The sequence below is a fragment of the Saccostrea cucullata genome, unplaced genomic scaffold, assembly GCF_032062105.1.
Source record: "Saccostrea cucullata isolate Sc308-1 unplaced genomic scaffold, CSIRO_AGI_Scuc_v1 ctg2493, whole genome shotgun sequence".
Classification (NCBI taxonomy): domain Eukaryota; kingdom Metazoa; phylum Mollusca; class Bivalvia; order Ostreida; family Ostreidae; genus Saccostrea; species Saccostrea cuccullata.
In genome coordinates this window covers 95633-115683 of record NW_026928825.1, presented here as the reverse complement: position 1 = coordinate 115683, position 20051 = coordinate 95633, and the positions used below count along the sequence as shown (strand labels likewise).

The window sequence follows — 20051 nt, the reverse complement described above, 5'->3', positions numbered from 1 at the left end:
ACTTTACAATAAACCTCCAAAGTTGGTTGAAACACCATTTTGTCCGTTAAAGCGTTGATTTTTGCATGAATTTTGGCCTAGAAGTCCTTTAGGGCAGGCCTGCCCCTAAATAAAATTGTGATATTTTGATAGATTATGATGTAAGGAATGATTTAAGATATGACTTTTTTAGGGGCACCCCTGCCCTAAGGTCGAAATTCACAAAAAAACTACAAAAAATAAGGAAACCTGATTTTGAAAAATCTGCTTCAAATTCTAACCTGGCATTGTTATAGACGGACTAGCTCAGTTGATATATTAGTTGGTTTTACACCGTGAAATGCTTCTTTTTAAAGTCGCGGGTTCGAATCCACCTGGTACCACACTTTTAAAGTTTTAAATTTCGCCTTTTCAAAGACTATTTTAATTTTTTTTAATAGACTTGTGTATTTTCCTTCAATTATCTATCCCTTATGTATGCCCATTCTTGATACAAGAAAAACTAAAGAGATGTCAGATCGTAACAATCAAATGTGCAGTTGTCAGTCAGGCAGAACAAACCTCAGTATAAGCACACTTTCTCCGAGGACAAGAATAACTCACTCTGTGTTACTCAATGCAGGTATCCTTGGAAGTATTGAGCTGCGACGAATTTCAATTGTATATATTCCCTAGAATTTAATCACAATGATTTTGGCTACATATATCAGTAACTGTACTCCCTTGGATTTCATTTATGCCTATATAATTTGCACACATTAATGACGTGTTTTATTATATCCACGGATAAATAGTGTAGCGAGATAGCGCTTAAATCTGACACCGTAAATATAAGTAACTGGATGGCTCTCAATAAATGATACTTTTGACCCCCGACAACTTTCTGATCTTTTTTTAAACCAATTGATTTTTAAATTAAATGATGGACTCCGTAAATAATTAAAATAAGATTCAAATATCTTGAGATGATGGTTTATTTTGACTTAATCTCTTAACAAACAAATCAATTAAAGTTCAAACACTTACAAGATTCAATCAAGAAAGTACAATAAAAAAAATCAAAGTGGCTGCAGACGTCCCTAAACCCTAAATTTACCCAAAAATATTGAGCTTCCCTAAGACATAATTAATTTCTAAAACGACTCTAATAAATAAATGCTAAAATATTACTTCTCCAATTTACTGAATTAAAAAGATTGAGAAAATTTCCCCAAAGTTATTAAAATTTCACCTACATCCTATCTTAAACCCAAAATAATCCGGAGTCCCCGTTATACAACGGTAGCTCACTTATATACCCTCGGGAAACGGTCCCGTTCTAAAACGCAACGGAATCCGTTGGAAAGCAACGGAATTCCAGCAGGAAAATACAACGAAAAATAGTTCCCGTCTATTAAAAATTACTTTAACAAGTATGAAATATGAATAAACAATAACTCTAATTCATTAATGCATCATAAAACATAATTAATTACCTTAAAGCTCATTTTTCCATGTAAAGGCAAAAATCGGTCAGCGCATAAATATCAGATGCGCGGATCAAGAAGTAAACGAAAATTCACCCATAATGCATTGCGCCGCCATGTAAATAGAAAACAGACTACATGTGCTTGCATAATACAGGTAAAATATTAGTGAAAAACGTAATTTAATCAAAACATCTAGTAGATCTTACTCTTTTTACAACATTTATGCAATTATTTCAACAAGGACATTATTAAATACGAAAGGATATGCATGTATTACATATACTCGTTCTACTTTCACTTTGCATACGAAGACATGAAAAGTTGTGAATCCAATTTTTGAACATCATCTTATAAATATACAATACATGCGGTCAAATTACTCAAATTATAAATCATTCTTAGGATTTAATTAATATGCCAATATTTGTATTCTAAATACAAATAAAATATGGAAACTTGAAATGACCAAACATTACATTTACCCCTCCGTTTAAAGTTTCATGTCCCCATGAAACACAAAATTATAGAATATTTCAATAACAACAAACTTTTATAAAAAATTATAACATATGATACATAATCAGTGAACTCACTGCATATAATGAATACATCATTCGCCCTACTCAAATACCATGAATACTGCATACAACTCAACTTTTAATAAGTACAATTCAAAATGAAATTCATGGATGGCACATCTTTCAAAATATGGCACATAATTTAGAATAGTTAAAAACCACCCACCAACCCATCTAAACTGTCAAATTGATCCCTGTTAAATCCAAATGTACATAATCAATTAACACACTAAATAATCTTAGATTAACAATAAAAATAAACATCCATATTACATTCTGTGATAATTAATAACCTTTCAACTAAATTGTTCACTTTTCACTATCTGAATCTCTTCACGGGCCCATAATTTTGAAATGGTGCTGGTCTTCGGTAGTTCCTAATGGGTGATCTCATAAATCTTCTAGGTTCCTCATCTCTTTGAAATTAGTTCCCCTCTGAACCTGTAGTTCATGGTTAATGTTCCTCATAGGAAGGATAATTCAGGAGACAACATCTGTACATAGCTAATCCTTATAGGGTTTAAGCTTGTCATGATGTATAACTTTCTGGGTATGCTTGTCAAGGGATTTCACTCTGTAAGTAAGGCCTGAGATTTTCTCCACAATAGTACAAGGTCCCCAGTAACAATTACTAAGTTTCCCTGTGTCAGATTCATTTAGAACCCAAACTTTGTCTCCAACCTTGTAATTATTGAGAAAAGTTTTCAGATTATAGAAGTGTCTTTGTCTCTCTGCAGAGCTATTTAAGTGCTGCCTAGCTATCTTGTGTGCTTGTTGTAAACGATCCCTTAGTGATTCCACATATTCCCCATAGTCTACCACAGAGTTATCTTCCTTTGTTCTACTGCCAAAAATGATCTCTGTAGGAATTCGCACTTCGCGTCCTAGCATCAAAAGATTTGGTGAAATACCTGTTGATTCGTGTACACTTGATCTGTATGCTGCACCAAGGCATCCTAAATACAAGTCCCAGTCTGTTTTGTCATCTTTGATATAGCACTTAATCATTTTGAGGAGTGTTCTATTGAACCTTTCAGTTTTCCCATTGCATTGAGGGTGACGTGGGGTAGTTCGCGTCTTCTTTATTTCAAGAAGTTCACATAATTCATGAAAAAGATTACTTTCATAGTTACGACCTTGATCTGAATGTATTGACTCTGGACAACCAAACCGACTTATAACCTCATTTAATAGTACCCTAGCTGTTGTGACTGCTGTCTGATCTGGAATAGGAAAAATTTCAACCCAGTTACTGAAATGATCAGTTGCCGTTAAAATATATTTGTTTCCCCTTGGGGTCTCTGGCAATGGACCCAGTATATCAGTGGACAACCTGTCCATAGGAGCTCCTACAGTCATGCATCCTAAACTTGCTCTCGGTTTGTGGTATGGTTTCCTGTTTTTCTCACAGACTTTACAACCTGACACATGAGCTGCAATATCCTCTTTCATTTCAAACCAGAAGAAATTCCGAGAAACTTTATCTTGGGTCTTTTTCCTTCCCAGATGACCACTCAGTAAATTGTCATGTGCTAAAGTAATTACTTCCTTCCTTAATTTCCTGGGGGTTACAAATTGCAAGTAAGATCCAGAGTTGTCTTTCTTGTGAAATTCTTTTAGCAATAGTCCATCTTTAATTTGAAGAGTGTCAAAGATATGCCAGTAGTATCTAACAGCTGGTGTTTGCATTAAAATTTCTAACCTATCAGGCCTAGTCTGGTTCTTCACCCATTCATACACGGGACCTATGTCTGGGTCATTTAGCTGATCTTTCTGTAATTGACTTCTACCGTATTTTGTCCAAAATGTAGTATAACCCTTCTCTTTGTTCTGTGTTTGTTGTCTAGTATTCACTGCCCTGATTTGTTGATCCTGCCCCCCAAGATCACATGCCTCCAAACTTTGGCCAGAAGCCTGGAAACAGGGATCTTGTTCCATGCTGGATTTCTGTAAGAAAGAACTACACATTTCAAAAGATCTCTTCCGACATTTATTGCAGGGTCCACATTTTAAATATTCTAAGTTGTCTGTTTCAGGACAAGTACAGTCTGCAGGGTTTTCACATCTGCTCATAGCATCCGCATTCCCATGCTTGTGACCTGGGCGATATTGTACTGAAAAATTAAAGTAAGAAAGAATTTCTAACCAACGGGCAATACGCCCTTTTGGTTCCCTGAGTTTGAATAACCAGACAAGTGCCTGATGGTCAGTTCGCACTGTAAATCTACGTCCTAGCAAATATTGCCTGAAATACTCTACAAAATATCTTAGAGCAAGTAATTCCTTGTCGGTAATACAATAATTTTTCTCTGACTTATTCAATGAACGACTCCCATATGCAATAACTTTTTCAGTGCCATTCTGTATTTGGGACAGCACGCCTCCAATTGCTACATCACTAGCATCTGTGTCTAGGATATATTCTCCTTCATCTAAAGGGTATGCTAAAATGTTGGGGCTAGAAAAGGATTCCTTTAACTGTGTAAATACTTTTTCACATTCCTCTGTCCAAATGAATGGCCTCCCTTTCTTAGTTAATTCTACTAAAGGTCTTACTAGTTTAGCAAAATCTTTGATAAATTTCCTATAGTAGCTCCCCATCCCTAGAAGTTGTCTAATTTCAGTAACTGTCGTTGGGCGAGGCCACTGTAAAATCTTTGAAGTATTATCGGGATTAGGCAGCACTCCTTCAGCTGATACCACATGGCCTAAAAATGTGACACTTGTTTGGAAAAGATTACACTTTTCTGGCTTAAGTTTCATTCCAGAACTTTTTATTCTTAAAATACATCTTCAACTCGTTTCAGGTGCTCCTGGAAAGATGATCCAAAAACAACAATGTCATCGAGATAGATGATACAAGTCTGCCAGTTTAATCCTTGCAAAACAAGTTCCATAAGTCTCTGGAATGTGGCACAAGCTGTACTTAAACCCATAGGCATTGTAGTAAATTCGTAAAGACCGTATTTGGTAATGAAGGCCGTCTTAGGAATATCTTCCTCTTTTACTGGTACCTGGTGGTATCCGGATGTAAGATCAAAAGTAGAAAAGTATACAGCTCCTCGGACTGTATCTAAGCAGTCCTGAACTCGAGGAAGTGGAAATGCATCCTGGCGAGTTACTGTATTAAGACGTCTATAGTCAATACAACATCTGGTTTTTCCATTTTTCTTTTTAACTAATACTATGGGACTAGCCCAAGGAGAACTGGACTTTCTAATTATTCCTTGTTCCATCATATGTTTGACAACTTTTTGTTCCTCTTCTGCAAATGCTAAAGGCACTCTTCTTGGAGGCTGTCTAATAGGCTTGGCACTCCCTGTATCAATTTCATGATGTACAAGTGTAGTGACTCCTAAATCGGTATCGTCTTTTGAAAAGATAGACTGATAATTAGAGAGTAGATCTGCAATTTCTTTGCATTCTTCATGAGTTTTGTTTTGAATTGCTCTGTTATATAATTCTAAAAGATGATCAGGAACAATTGACTCTGAAGAGTTGTCTCCCTTGTCAGAGTGATCTACTTGTAGTTTCCTAACTTGTTCTCTACTTAATTGATCCTTGTTTTCTGACGACAAGACTTCTGTAATATTTAAGGGATGGACAAGTTCTGCTTCTCCTAAAACATCATCCTGCTGTATCTTGGATTCTATATTGAATGGATTTAAAACTCTAATTTTTGCTGAAATTGTACATGTGTATTCTCCATGTCTGTCAAACAAGAAGCCATTAAAAGAGGAAACCGATTATTGAAATCACTTGTAGGTTCTATACAAAAGATAGTACTCTGTAAATCCTTGTCAGACTCAAATCTGTCAATAAAAACATCTATCAGCTTCTCACAGTAAGCCGGAATGACATAATCATCTGCTGCTATAACCCTCCTGGTTTTGTCGAGTGTTTGTCTAAATTCAATTTCTGTTCCTCCAAAATTGATAGTATTATCATGCAAGTTTATATTGACTGGTCCATTTTCTGGTTTTAACAGTATATCTAATCCTAAGAGTGCTTGGTCCTCTATTTCTGCCACAATTATCTCCTCCTGGCAGGTCTGATGACCAAGTTGAACTTCAAAAATGGCCTTTCCAAACTCTTTCAGTGGTTCTCCACTTACACTTGTTAACAATGTAGATTTATTTAACTTTGGTCTCTGGTCTTGAGGAATTCTCTCATAAGTTTTCTTTGATATAATGGATCTTGTCGCACCAGTATCTGTAGTCCATACCAAATCTACTCCTTGTACAGATCCATTTATATATACTCCTGGACAGCTATTGATTTGTCTTAAAACACTAGTAACAACATCCGTGCAACAACTCGTATTAAGGGATTCACCTGCATTTGTATCAAGCATCTCACTTGATGTAAGTTGAGTGTCAGACTCACGCATATTAAGTAATTTGCTAGCATTTGTATCAAGCATCTCACTTGATGTAAGTTGAGTATCAGACTCACCAAATGTCTGAGTTTCACAATTAGGGTTAACAATGGGCACCACATCACAGTCCACCAAACTGTCTCCAAGTGTGTCCAAACAACCAACAACCCTATTCTCCTCCACTTCACAAAGTTTTCGCTGATCATGAGATTTACAAGGCCCACTACCTATACTCTCAGCATCATAAAATATATCTTCATCTAAATCGCAGTGATCTCCCTTAATTTGTTGCAAATTATCCTCTACTGCCTCTGTGCTTCCAGAGAAATCAAAGCAGGTATTTCGCTTCTCATTTATACAACAATTTTGAAAAGTTTGGCCATTTTTAAAATTCAACCGGGTCATCCCTTGGCCCTCAGAGCTGACCCTTTCTAGTTTGACGAAGATTTAAATTCAGCAGCTCTAGGATTAAGTTTACTCTCCACATTTCCATTCTGAACCTTCTTTTCGCTTGAACAATTCCTTGCAAAATGCCCTTGTTCACCACAGCGGTAACATATCAGGGGGTACTTCTGTTTACGGGGCTGTTCTATAATGTTTGAAGAGGATTTTGAGGAGAGGACTTCATTTAAGATGTCCTTTAGTTCTGCCCTGGTTATAAAATCAGAATTTTTCTGACTCTGTTTGACTCTACTGCCCTGTTCAGGAGTTTGTTTTTGTTGGCCTTCTGTTTCTTTAGGATTCATTTTAGGCTTTTTGAAAATTCTAGGATTTTTGTCTGTGGCCTTTGGAGAGCTAGCTGGTTTCATCTGTTGACCTACTTGTCGTATTTGTTTCCTTTTGTGATAGCGGTCATTTTCATCATCTGCTCTGGGGTACCTAGTTGTCTCCTCATACTCAATAATAAACTTGACAGCTTCCTCAATGGTAGAGGGGTCTTTGTTCAGCTCGACATAAATTCTAGCCTTCTCATTCATGAGACCTAGTAAAAACCGTGAAACTAGATCCTCTTGCCGTGTAACATGATCTCTATTTGGGTAAGCCTTACTATAGAGGCTTTTTAATGCTGCTCCATAAGACTGGGCAGATTCTCCATTTCTTTGATCCCTTCTCCTGAATTTTGTCTGAAAGGTCTTATGAGATTCATAAACCCCAAAACGATTCCCAAGTTCCCTTCTCAGTTTCCTGTAGCTTGTCAAAATTTCTGAACTTAGCTCCTCAAAAACAAACTCGCCTGCTGTGCCTTGTAATCTCGGCAAGAGCTGTCCTAACTTTTGTTTGTCTGTCCATCTGTTGTGACTGGCTACAGCCTCAAATCTATTGATGTAGGCTTTCCAACTTTCATCTGGGTCTCCTTTGAAAGCAGGTAGTTTTACTGAAACTTGTTTTTCTTTGAAAATCCTGTTTGTAGACACAGAACTTGCATTGTCACCTGAGTCAGACTCATCACTTGACTCATCACTGTTTGAGTCCTTGTTGGTACTCTTGTTGAGCATACTTTTTGTCTGTGATTTGTTGTGTTCTTTATTGACATGGGGGTTTTCTTTGAAATCTTTTAAAGTAGTTTTGAAAATATTCCCTATGGTCTCAGTCATCTTGCTGAGTGCTCCATTTATCATTTGAGCAAATGTTTCTAACATATTTGTTTGGCTTTGATTTATTGAGTTTTCATTCTTGTCAGGATCTTTTCCTTCATTTTGAGTATTCCTATCTTGTGTGAGGTTTGAGGGTCTTGACATTCTTTTAGTGTATGTCTTGTTTCTCTTGTTCTTAGAAATGAGAGGACTTGCATTTGAAGATTTGTTGACTTTTTGTGGGGGTTGTACTATAATTTCAGGGTACAGTACATGTACACCCTCTGTGTTTGAATGATCCTCTGTGTTTGAATGATCCTCTGCATCTGAGTTGCATGTGGAGTTGTCCTCATCATATTCTGTTAAAAATTCCTCCTCACTTTCTTCTGTGAAATTCCCTTTTTCCGTGGGACAGATAATTTGGTTTGTCTCAGTGTCCATTCGTTCTCTCAAAGCTGCCTGGCGTCTTGTAAACATAATTGAAGTATCATACAATCAAAAATTTAACATTTGTAGCAAGTCCGTATCGCTGGATCCACGCCTTAAAACAGTGGATCCCACTTCTGACACCAAATAAAATGTAGCGAGATAGCGCTTAAATCTGACACCGTAAATATAAGTAACTGGATGGCTCTCAATAAATGATACTTTTGACCCCCGACAACTTTCTGATCTTTTTTTAAACCAATTGATTTTTAAATTAAATGATGGACTCCGTAAATAATTAAAATAAGATTCAAATATCTTGAGATGATGGTTTATTTTGACTTAATCTCTTAACAAACAAATCAATTAAAGTTCAAACACTTACAAGATTCAATCAAGAAAGTACAATAAAAAAAATCAAAGTGGCTGCAGACGTCCCTAAACCCTAAATTTACCCAAAAATATTGAGCTTCCCTAAGACATAATTAATTTCTAAAACGACTCTAATAAATAAATGCTAAAATATTACTTCTCCAATTTACTGAATTAAAAAGATTGAGAAAATTTCCCCAAAGTTATTAAAATTTCACCTACATCCTATCTTAAACCCAAAATAATCCGGAGTCCCCGTTATACAACGGTAGCTCACTTATATACCCTCGGGAAACGGTCCCGTTCTAAAACGCAACGGAATCCGTTGGAAAGCAACGGAATTCCAGCAGGAAAATACAACGGAAAATAGTTCCCGTCTATTAAAAATTACTTTAACAAGTATGAAATATGAATAAACAATAACTCTAATTCATTAATGCATCATAAAACATAATTAATTACCTTAAAGCTCATTTTTCCATGTAAAGGCAAAAATCGGTCAGCGCATAAATATCAGATGCGCGGATCAAGAAGTAAACGAAAATTCACCCATAATGCATTGCGCCGCCATGTAAATAGAAAACAGACTGTCTGCAGTTTACAACATGTGCTTGCATAATACAGGTAAAATATTAGTGAAAAACGTAATTTAATCAAAACATCTAGTAGATCTTACTCTTTTTACAACATTTATGCAATTATTTCAACAAGGACATTATTAAATACGAAAGGATATGCATGTATTACATATACTCGTTCTACTTTCACTTTGCATACGAAGACATGAAAAGTTGTGAATCCAATTTTTGAACATCACCTTATAAATATACAATACATGCGGTCAAATTACTCAAATTATAAATCATTCTTAGGATTTAATTAATATGCCAATATTTGTATTCTAAATACAAATAAAATATGGAAACTTGAAATGACCAAACATTACAATAGCCTAGACATAAAGAATAGAATTTCAGAGACAGTAGACATTACCATTATGCACAATGAGAAGTAAAGACAAATATCAATTATTACATTTAGAGATAACAAACTCAGAAAATCAATGAAAGGGTTTCTTCTACCTCTACTCACTGAAATAAGATTTTGGAAAAAAAACAAATTGTTAAATGTATATTCAGCCTAATGTCATTAATCGGAACGGAAATCGACAAGCTTTTTGTAGAGAAAAAACCAAGCCCGGTCCTATAGGTCAAATCCCTATTTGTAATGAAGTGATCCTTTGAAGTTTTAATAACTTTTACATGAAATAAGATTTTTAATTAATTTTTGTGTGAAATGCTATTAAAATATATAAGTCGTAATATTATAGAGAAAATATTGACTTCAAATCTGTGACCAAGTACCTTTAAAGCAATATGAGCTGCATTTTGAAAATTTTATTTTGCTTGTAAAATGTGTTATTATGATTTGTCTGTATGTAATCTAAACCCTTAAGATCAATAAGACCAAAATAAAGTTTAAAATATTTCTGTACAACGTACCGAATATACAGTATTATATAAGAAATTATTATTGTACGGGATGACAATAATTCAATTTTGCTTCAACCAAAAGTTCTTCCAAAGCAAATATGAACAACAGGAATTTATAAATGTTCTATTTTTCTGTCATTGAAATTGTTAAAGTACAAATTTGCAACATTTTTTTCTGATGTCAAACATGCAGCTCATAAAGAATACAAGTTTTGTTTTTCGTTTGGATTCCACATAGCTGAAGCTTCGTAAGGGAATTTGTCACCTTTACATCGGAATATATAATACTAGTACACAGCTCTGTAAATACTTTCGTCTAATTTTTATGCGCCCGAATCGATAGATTCGGGGCGTATATTGTTTTTCTCCTGTCTGTTTGTCTGTCTGTTGTCAACTTTAACCTTCGCCATAACTTTTGAACCGTGAGAGATATAGACTTCATTTTTGGTATGCATACTCCACTAATTAAACACTTTCAAATGACACCAATGTCGATGACCTTGTGACCTTGACTGTGACCTATATGCTAAAAATAGCTTTTTCGAACTTTTGCCATTACTTTTGAACCATAGGAGATAGAGTCTTCATATTTGGTATGTCTACTCCAATAATTATGCTCTTTCAAATAACGCCAAGGTCAATGACCATGTGACCTTGACTGTGACCTATATGCTAAAACTAGCTTTTTTTTTTATCTTTGTTGCCGCTGGGTGCATAGTGTTTCACAAACACATCTTGTTTGGTATAGTGTATTTTGATGTGGGTCTTTTGAAAGCAAAATTTCCTTTTAAAATGTAAAAGTTTAGTTTCTTCAGTTTAGAAATACAAATATAATTATCTTATACTTTATTTTATACCAGATTTTAAGTATGTTCAAATGGTAAATGACAACACTAGGAAGATATGATTTTGATAGGAGCTATTTCTTGAAATTAAAGTATTAAAGTGAGAAAACTATAAAAAAAAAAAAAAAAGAAAGGTATGTACTGAAATAATATATTGATTATAATCCATTGTTAAAATCTCCAATCAATTGTCTAAAATTGACAGCCTTTCTGATCAATTAGCAATTTTAAATGGATCATCGTGACAACACTACTGAGAGAGCACTAATTTATTTAAGCTGTCGCAGAAAAATCAAGATGTTATTTTAAATTTAGGCGAGTCAAAAGCATTTTTATTTTAATGGGTGTTTGGGGAAAAAACAAAAAAATATCTATAGTGGGGTAAATATAAAATTGCCTTTCAACCCATACATTTATCCTGTAATAGCCCCAACATGATCAGAAAGAAATTTTTAACCAACTATGATATGCATGATTTATTCCAATAAACGAAGATTTCTCAATACACTTTATCCATACTACAGATGATTTCAAATAAAGGGATAGTAATAGTACAGATATATACTTGAAAAAAAAACATGAAAAAAATGACAAAAATGAAACATATAGTAGAACCACAGTTACATCTTCAATACATTCAACATACTAAACAGTTTTCTAAATGTACATATTACTTTCATTCAAATTTTCTTTTTTCTTTTCATTTTGTTGGTTCCCTGTGTGTTGAAAGCATGTGAAAAGTCTTTGTGTAGAAATCAGACTTTCAGTGTTCGACAATAAAAATTCTCTTAATAAATTTTTATTTAACACGTTTTTTTATACAGTCAAAAATATAAATCACACTTAGTACAACAAAAATCTAAATTAAACACATGTAAATAAGAAAAAAAAGCGTTATGTTATTAAATAGAAAAAAAAATTCTTCAGACAAAATAGATCATCCTCCAGCCGGGAATGATACATGTAAACCATTTGGAGTTGTATCTCCTTCAGTCCAAAGTCATGTGAAGTCCAGCAAAGAAATGTCCATTATACACATGAGTTCTATGAATATTCTTCAAGAGATTGTCACACACCAATGGGGGACTACATGCTGCCTTTTACTAACGTGTCCCTCTACAACCACGGATGCCAGGCTGGGTCCATTCTACACAAGTTGTCGTGGCTGTTTGCAGCTGCCACCAGCGTACTGACCCGACTCTCTGCTCCATCAAATGTCGCCAAATCTAAAAAGAAAGGAAGATTTGTGCTTTCAATGACTATACATTATTATACATACTGCATAACCTTGTCTTTTCATTCCTTCCACGTTTTTCTATTATTCTCATGCAGTCTATAGATGAGGTTCGCATATGGTTTAACCCACTCCCACCCCCCTTTATTTGACATCAGGTATATCAGTGCCTCATTTATGAAATTTTACGCAGTTGACATGATGCTTTTAGGATCTAAGGTTTTACAGAAGGAAAACATTTAGATTCCATTCTTAGCCAGTCAGCCATATGATAACGTGTTTAATGATAAGAATCACACAGTGCATGCCACATCTGAAAACATGTACATTCCATTCTTAGTCAGTCAGCCATATGATACATGTATGTGTTTAATGATGAAAATTGCACAGTGCATGTCACGTCTGTGCATACTTACTATGTAGTCTGGTGGTGATGGCAGACACAGCCTTGTTTACCATATTAATCAGCTGTTCACTGTCCATGTCTGTGGGTTCTACTCCTGGCTTCAACTCCTCCTGTTTCTGTTCAAACATATAAAATCAATGTTATATAATTGTAATAGGAGTCAACAATTAATGAACATATATATCACAAGATGGGGTAGATCTTTGAACATTGAAATTGAAGACACAAACAATTTAAACTACAATACAATATTAAGTCTCATTTGTAGAAACTGGGCTATACACTCGATCATTTAGCTCATAAGGAAAAACTAATTTTTTTTTTTCAATAATCAACATACAATTAAGTTGTCATTATTTAATAGCAGCAGTTTTGTTATCAACTTTGCCCATGAAAATAAATTCACTTCCTCAGTTTCAGCTTTTCTGTCAGTGGTTCTTGAGAAGAAGATTTTCTTTTTCCTAAAAGTGTGCCACATTTTACTTGCATCCAGGGTACCTTCTAAACCAACTGTGATTTGATCACATAAAGAAAAGATTCAAATTAGCACATCCATTATGATGCTCAGCCATGCTTACTTTTTTATGCCATGTAATGTATTCGTCCCTCAGTACGGCCCTAAGGAAGCTGGGCAGTTTGTACTGAGGCTGGACCAGACACCGGGCGGAGGCGACCATAGAGGCGGTCAGTGGACCGTTAACTCCGGTCATCGTCAGGAACTCGGCAATGTTAGGGGTCAGTCGGAATGGTACTGGGCGGTTAGCGTCCAGCTCACCTGTCAACAACAGTGTCAAATAGAAGACTTACAATGTGTTGACTAAGTGTTAAGAAATGTTTATCCTGTTAGATATATATTTCCTATGTAAAACATTAAGATACATGGATCCAAGAAAGAACTGAAACCTACATTTGTATTTGAGATGTGATAATTTTTTAAAAGACTAGTTCTTCTGATAAAACCTATTTAGATATTTGATTTATTTTGAGAAACAGAAAACAACCTGTATAATTTGATCTACATCCGAATGAAATAACTTTTTGACCACCAAATCTTTACATGTAGATAAAATGATGGGTCACAAACAAATCTACAATACTTTAACCTAGCTTAGATCATCTACAGTATAAGCAATACACCAAAGCTACATGTTACCTGACTGGTCGTCGATGTCAACAAAATATAGTAGTATTAGCTGTCAAAAAAATACATGATGTTGATGTAGCCACAAAATATGTCCTGATGGAGGTCAACAAATTATATAGAAACTAACAACTGGATTGTCAGCTGTCAACAAAATATAGAGAAACTAACAACTGGATTGTCAGCTGTCAACAAAATATAGAGAAACTAACAACTGGATCGTCAGCTGTCAACAAAATATAGAGAAACTAACAACTGGATTGTCAGCTGTCAACAAAATATAGAGAAACTAACAACTGGATCGTCAGCTGTCAACAAAATATAGAAAACTTAACAACTGGATTGTCAGCTGTCAACATCTTACATAGTTACCTATTCAGATAGCTAAAGGCAGCTAATTCACACTTTATTGTGCTAAAAATATTTTCCATCCATAAAGTCTCTAACAGCTATACTGTGAGTGAGATATTTACTATAATTAATTTCTCAAAACCAGCCACAGGTTTGCTTTAATATCCTTCTAACCATTAACATCTTTTATGTTCAATAAACAATTTGCTATAAGCATCATTTATTTTCTATAAGCATTTAAAATAAAAAATTTCAGTAAATTCCCTATTTATAGTTTTTAACTGTTAGATAAAAAATCGAAAACTTTTAAATTCTTTATAATATTTATAACTATTATTCACTGGTTGTAGACTGACCGTTTTCCTGAATGTCCAGTAGTCTGTGGCGGTGTGGAACGTGTGAACCGCCCACTCCTTCAGCAGCCCCCGGGGGACCATGTTACTCTGGACGTCCTTCAGAATGTCCCTCAGCACCTGGTGACTGGCCTGGGCCCCCCGAGCCTGGACCGTCGCCAGGCGCTCGTAGTACCTAGCAACAGGGGCGTCATGCTCTATACCTCGCTTAGTACATCTCTGAAAACAGGTAATAAACAGATTGCATTTAGTTAAACCAAGTTCTGACACTGGGTATCATTCTCATCTCAAAATATTTCAAGTGAAAATTGAAATTGGGAACCATATTCTTTCATTTAACCTCTTCAACTGAATTCCCAAATACTGTACAAATCATAACAGGGAATAATAATGTCCAAGGCACATAGAATTTCCATAACATACATGTACCTAATTTAATATTAATGTGAGACATCTCAAAAATCTACATGCATATGTTTTAAACTAGGGATATGATAAGACAAGGCTTTGGTCTTAACCATTTTCACAATTTCAGCCTCAACTTCAATATTTCTGAGCTAAAAATAGATGTATCTTGTAGAATTTTTTTTTTCTTGATACATTCTTTTTGAGAAAGAAAGACAGAATTTTCACAGTTGAGTATACTTCAATAACAGACCTGTTTGTAGACATCCAGCAGTGAGATGGAGGCTGGGTTATCCTCCACCAGTCTCATCTGAGGAGAGATGGCCACCACGCGGGGGACCGTGAAGTACAGCAGACGACGTAACGTCTCCTTCTGTTTTGTCAGGAAGTGATTCATCATGCGTAACAGCTGGAGTACACGCTCCTCGCGACGGGACTCGGTCAGACATGCATCATTGACCACCAGGTAAGGGTACACCTAAAAAGTCAAAGGTCAACGATTCACAGGTGGAAATATCAAGGAATTTATACATTCCAATGGATAAAAATTATTAAGATAGTAAAACTCAAATGCAAAACCAAATGCATGAATAAAAATATATTCAAAGTGTAGAATTTGACAAATTAAAATATTTTAAACATAACTTTATGTCCTTAAAAGTTTAAATGTAACACATTTCAACATTTTCTGTGACTTCTATAATTTCTCCTACCTTGCCGTTGTGGCCTCTGATGTACAGACGTCTAGCTGCTGTATTGTGTTTCTGTACAATCTCCACTCGAGGCATGAAGCGGGCAATCCTCACATAGTAATGGCTGTGCTGTTATTAGAAAAACATTACACTGCAGAAAACTTAATATACCAAAATATACAAAGAAATGTAAACATATACTACTGTCAAATATGCAAAGTAGAGTATTGATGTCCTTGCAAATGATATCTCCATCTGTTATTTATATTATATAGTAAAGACATCAATATCTTTGTCTTCTAGTTAATGACCAGATGTTGTTTAAAAGAGAAGGAAATTGGATTCCTATCCAATTTTTACCTTTGGTAACAGGAACTCTCCTGGCAGTTCTACTTCTGCTGTGTGCTGAGAAAAGTTACTCAGGAATCGACATTTCTCCTCAATCAGGAAAGATCTGTTTAAAGAAAATCACAGTTAAATTAAATCCTTTAAATGCAATAAGGGGAATTTTACATATAAGATCAATTAGTATATTAACATTTTAATGAAAAGTAAAGAAAACATATCATATTCACTCTTAATATTGTATTTTCATTAACATTGTTTTCATACACAAAAAAGATAATCATCAGTATAAAACTTACTTTGGCAGTAACTTAGTTTTAGCCTCCAGGATTTTGATCCATTTCTTCAGTTTGTTAATCAGATTGTGAAGCTTGGTAGAACCAGGAACACTGAAATGGTAACAACAATATAAACAATTTAACAAAAGAAAACACAAAATAGAAAATTTAACTCAAAATTGGCTTTTAAATAATGATTTCTATAATTTTTTTTTAAACCTAATAATTTTTATATCACATTTGAAATTTCATCACAAAAATTGAATCATAAAAATAAAATCTCTAAATCTTACTTGAAGTCAAAGTCAGTGGTGAACTGGCTCTTCATTTTCTGGAACACGGGGTCCTGGGCGGTGGCCTGAGCGCGGCGGGCCAGGGACTCGGAGGCGGCGCTGGAGAAGGTGGTGCTAACGCTGGAGACGTTCTCTATCCCCACCCCAAACGTACTCACTAGCTTCTTCACAAAGTTCAGCGTGTGTGGAGTAATGGTGGCATCAGCAACTACAAGATAGTCACATGATTAGTCACATGATCAGACACATGATCAGACACATGATAAACACAGAGTAGCAATGCATGATTATGGTAGTGTTATGATTATGATTTAATATCAAAATCTAAATGTTAAACAGATAAATGCAGAAAATGTATTTAGTGTAGCAGTTTACATCCATTAGCATGTTTTTTTTAATAAAAGTTAAATAAACCAATTGAAGCCTTATTCATTAAATCAAACTATTTTGAAAATAAAAAAACAAGATTAATTCTTCAGAAAGACTTTATCTATTATATGAAAGCCCAAACCATGCTTCAAAAATTTATAATACAGACAACTTATCTTCACAAATCTATAAGTCATAACATTATGGACAAACTGAAGACAATTATCACAGACAGACATACCAGCCCCTCTGTTCTCAAAAGCCACAGCATGACACTTGGCCAGGCCCTGTTTGAGTTGTCTCAGAACTTCCTCATACCAGTTCTCTCTGAACCACACCATCTGTGGAAAAATAATTTATCCTAGCATTATAATCAGAATGTGGCCTGTACATTTTTTATTTTGTAGAAATTAAAGTTAAAACATTCATCTTCAAGTTATATACATGATAAAGTACTCTTCTTACATTGTGTTGAATAAATAATGTGCATAATTATTAAATTTCTTGTCTAAAAATAAGACCTAAATGACTTTGTTTAACAAAGTTTCAACTCAAGATTGGTTGCATTACCATTGTTTTACTTATCTACAAAAAATACTTTATCTTCCAGAAATTTTTTCAGCAAAAACACCAATACTCTATTCTAAATTGACATTTGATTTTTTTTCCTTTCACTCTTTATTTCATCACTTTACTTTTACTGTCAACTTAAATATTGAAGACATTTCTCCCTCACCTGATCTACTATTCCCTCCAGTGAGTTGAGGATGGTGGGGTGGAGCTCTCGCTGTAGGTGCATGATCTTGCTACACCTCCACATAGGGGCGGGGGCTCTGATGGGGCCCGCATCTGTTCCCCCTGCAGACCCCCCCTTCTGACCCCCCTGACTGGCCGCCCCCTGAGAGGTGGTGCCAGAAGCTGGGGCTGGGGTCTGAAGAGCCTCATCAACTTAAAGAGAGAATTAAAACATACACTTAATGATATTTAAATAAACACTCAAGTTTCCCTATTCTCTATAACATTAACTTTTTTAAATTAAAATTTTTTTTTTGGTAAGATAATTTTGAATAGAAAAATACAGCATTTCTTTTCTCAAATTGTAAAACTGGTTTCCACATACATGTTTATTTTATTTATAAACTCTCCATCAGAAAATAGCACAGCTTAACTGAACATTTTCTTTTGATAGCCAACCGCAAATTTTTCGAATATCAGTGACTATGAAAGTACAAAAATAGTTTTTCGGTAGACCCTTAAGTAACTTTTGTGGCTTTCTAAACTGAACCTACTGACCAGACAGAGAGATCCCGGGGGTGGTGGGGGTGGAGGGTACAGATGACCCTGGGGGACCTGATGAACTGGAGGTCACGGTCGTTGTCCCTGTTGTTGTGGTGATGACTGACGACTGCTGGGTAGTGGAGGGGGTCCTGCTGACTGGGGCAGCACTAGGATCACCACTCTTATCTGAAAGTTAGTGCTTGCATTTACAATCTGATAAAAAATTTCATCAGAAAGCTCTTCACATATGGTATTTGTTACAACCAATAATTAGTCAGTAAACTTAACATATAAAAATGTAGCTTTTTAATAAATGTTTAAGATGAATATATTTGCCAATGAGATATTCAAAGAAGGAATATTGCAGCTTTTATTTCCTTTATATGTACCATGGAAAAATGATATATACGTAGATTTAACCAAAGCATCAAATGAAGTGTTTTTTTACTCTGACCACTTACATTCATTGTAGATCTCTCCCAAGGCTCAATTTTGTGTGTGAGATACTTACATCTCTCCCTCTGTCTTTCTCAATTTTGAGTGTCTGATACATTTCTCCCACTGCTTCATCTTGAGTGTGAAATACTTACATGTACATCTCTCTCTCTGCTCTATCTTGAGTGTGAGATACTTATATTTCTCCCTTTGCTCAATCTTGAGATACTTACATCTCTCCCACTGCTCGATCTTAAGGGTGCGATACTGAGTGTGAGATACATGTACTTACATCTCTCCCTCTGCTCGATCTTGAGAGTGAGATACAGGGTCCTGATGGGGAAGTACACAGCCTGGGGGTACATCCTGCCCACCTGACTGAGCAGGTTCATGATGAGGCGCCCCTCACTCCTGACCAGGCACGTCAACAGCTGAGGAATCCTGGAACAGAGACAGAGCATGAGGAATATGTATCAACAGATGTAATCTTTAACTAAGGTTGTGAAATTCTATCAAAAGAATTTAAGCAAAACAGTACAGTACAAACACAAAATGGTGGAGTGAATCACAAAGATGATCAAGAAAATTATTTTTCTGTACAGAAAACATAACACGTAACAGACACACATCAAATCAGTTAGATCTAGAAGGCATAATATTTGTTTACAACAGAATCGAGAATCTAAGCACCAAATTTTAATTCATAAGAAGTATCAACCAAGTAATAGTCCTTATTCTAGCTGACACACAATTCATACCCCCCTCACTCTTTGAATATGCAATAATTTATGATGTCTTGTGAATGCTGTATCTTACCAAGGTAGCCACTGAACAGGTGGTACCCTCACAATACTCACCAAGGTAGCCACTGTATGGGTGGTACCCCCACACAATACTTGTCCACTGCCTCGGCCAGGGCTGACTTCTCGTCGTCGTACGTCAGGAGCCAGAGAACCTTGGCCAGGTACTTCCTAGATTTACTCTCATTCTGATGGCGACAGGCATGCAGGAAACAGGTGATGGCTGACACTCCTAGTTCTGTCTTCCTATATTAGAAACAATTACTATATGTGATAAACTTTGCTAAATCTTCCCACAAAACAATTACAGTATGTGAACTGCACAATGCTACATAGGAAACATACATGTAGCTTTTTCTTCCTTTACGAAAAACAATTATAATAGTATCTGAACTGCACATATTTGAAAATTTGAAGTCAACAACTGCTCTCTTCTTTCTAAGACTTTATATTTTAAAATTTGTAGAGCGCATTTCATTCTTTTGACAAAGATTTTCATACAAAACAACCATATTATCCTAAATTTCTAAAATTCCCTGACTTCTAAATCACAAAGC

At 35.4% G+C, this 20051-nt stretch overlaps 1 protein-coding gene across 1 annotated transcript in view; it reads right to left on the bottom strand.

Moving 5' to 3' along the window:
- Positions 1–11577: 11577 nt before the first annotated feature.
- The window catches only part of LOC134278843 (transformation/transcription domain-associated protein-like), an 86824-nt gene continuing 78350 nt past the window's right edge, over positions 11578–20051 (bottom strand). Inside the window, exons 74-90 of the mRNA XM_062761148.1 lie at positions 19552–19740; positions 18987–19135; positions 18275–18445; positions 17718–17929; positions 17223–17322; positions 16613–16820; positions 16341–16430; positions 16057–16150; positions 15718–15825; positions 15258–15482; positions 14603–14818; positions 14226–14244; positions 14108–14121; positions 13908–13947; positions 13333–13529; positions 12765–12870; positions 11578–12340 (exon numbers count right to left, since the gene is read on the bottom strand). Of these exons, the coding sequence (XP_062617132.1) occupies positions 12231–12340; positions 12765–12870; positions 13333–13529; positions 13908–13947; positions 14108–14121; positions 14226–14244; positions 14603–14818; positions 15258–15482; positions 15718–15825; positions 16057–16150; positions 16341–16430; positions 16613–16820; positions 17223–17322; positions 17718–17929; positions 18275–18445; positions 18987–19135; positions 19552–19740 (2248 nt within the window). The 3' untranslated portion in view covers positions 11578–12230. The remainder of the gene's footprint in view (positions 12341–12764; positions 12871–13332; positions 13530–13907; positions 13948–14107; positions 14122–14225; positions 14245–14602; positions 14819–15257; positions 15483–15717; positions 15826–16056; positions 16151–16340; positions 16431–16612; positions 16821–17222; positions 17323–17717; positions 17930–18274; positions 18446–18986; positions 19136–19551; positions 19741–20051) is intronic.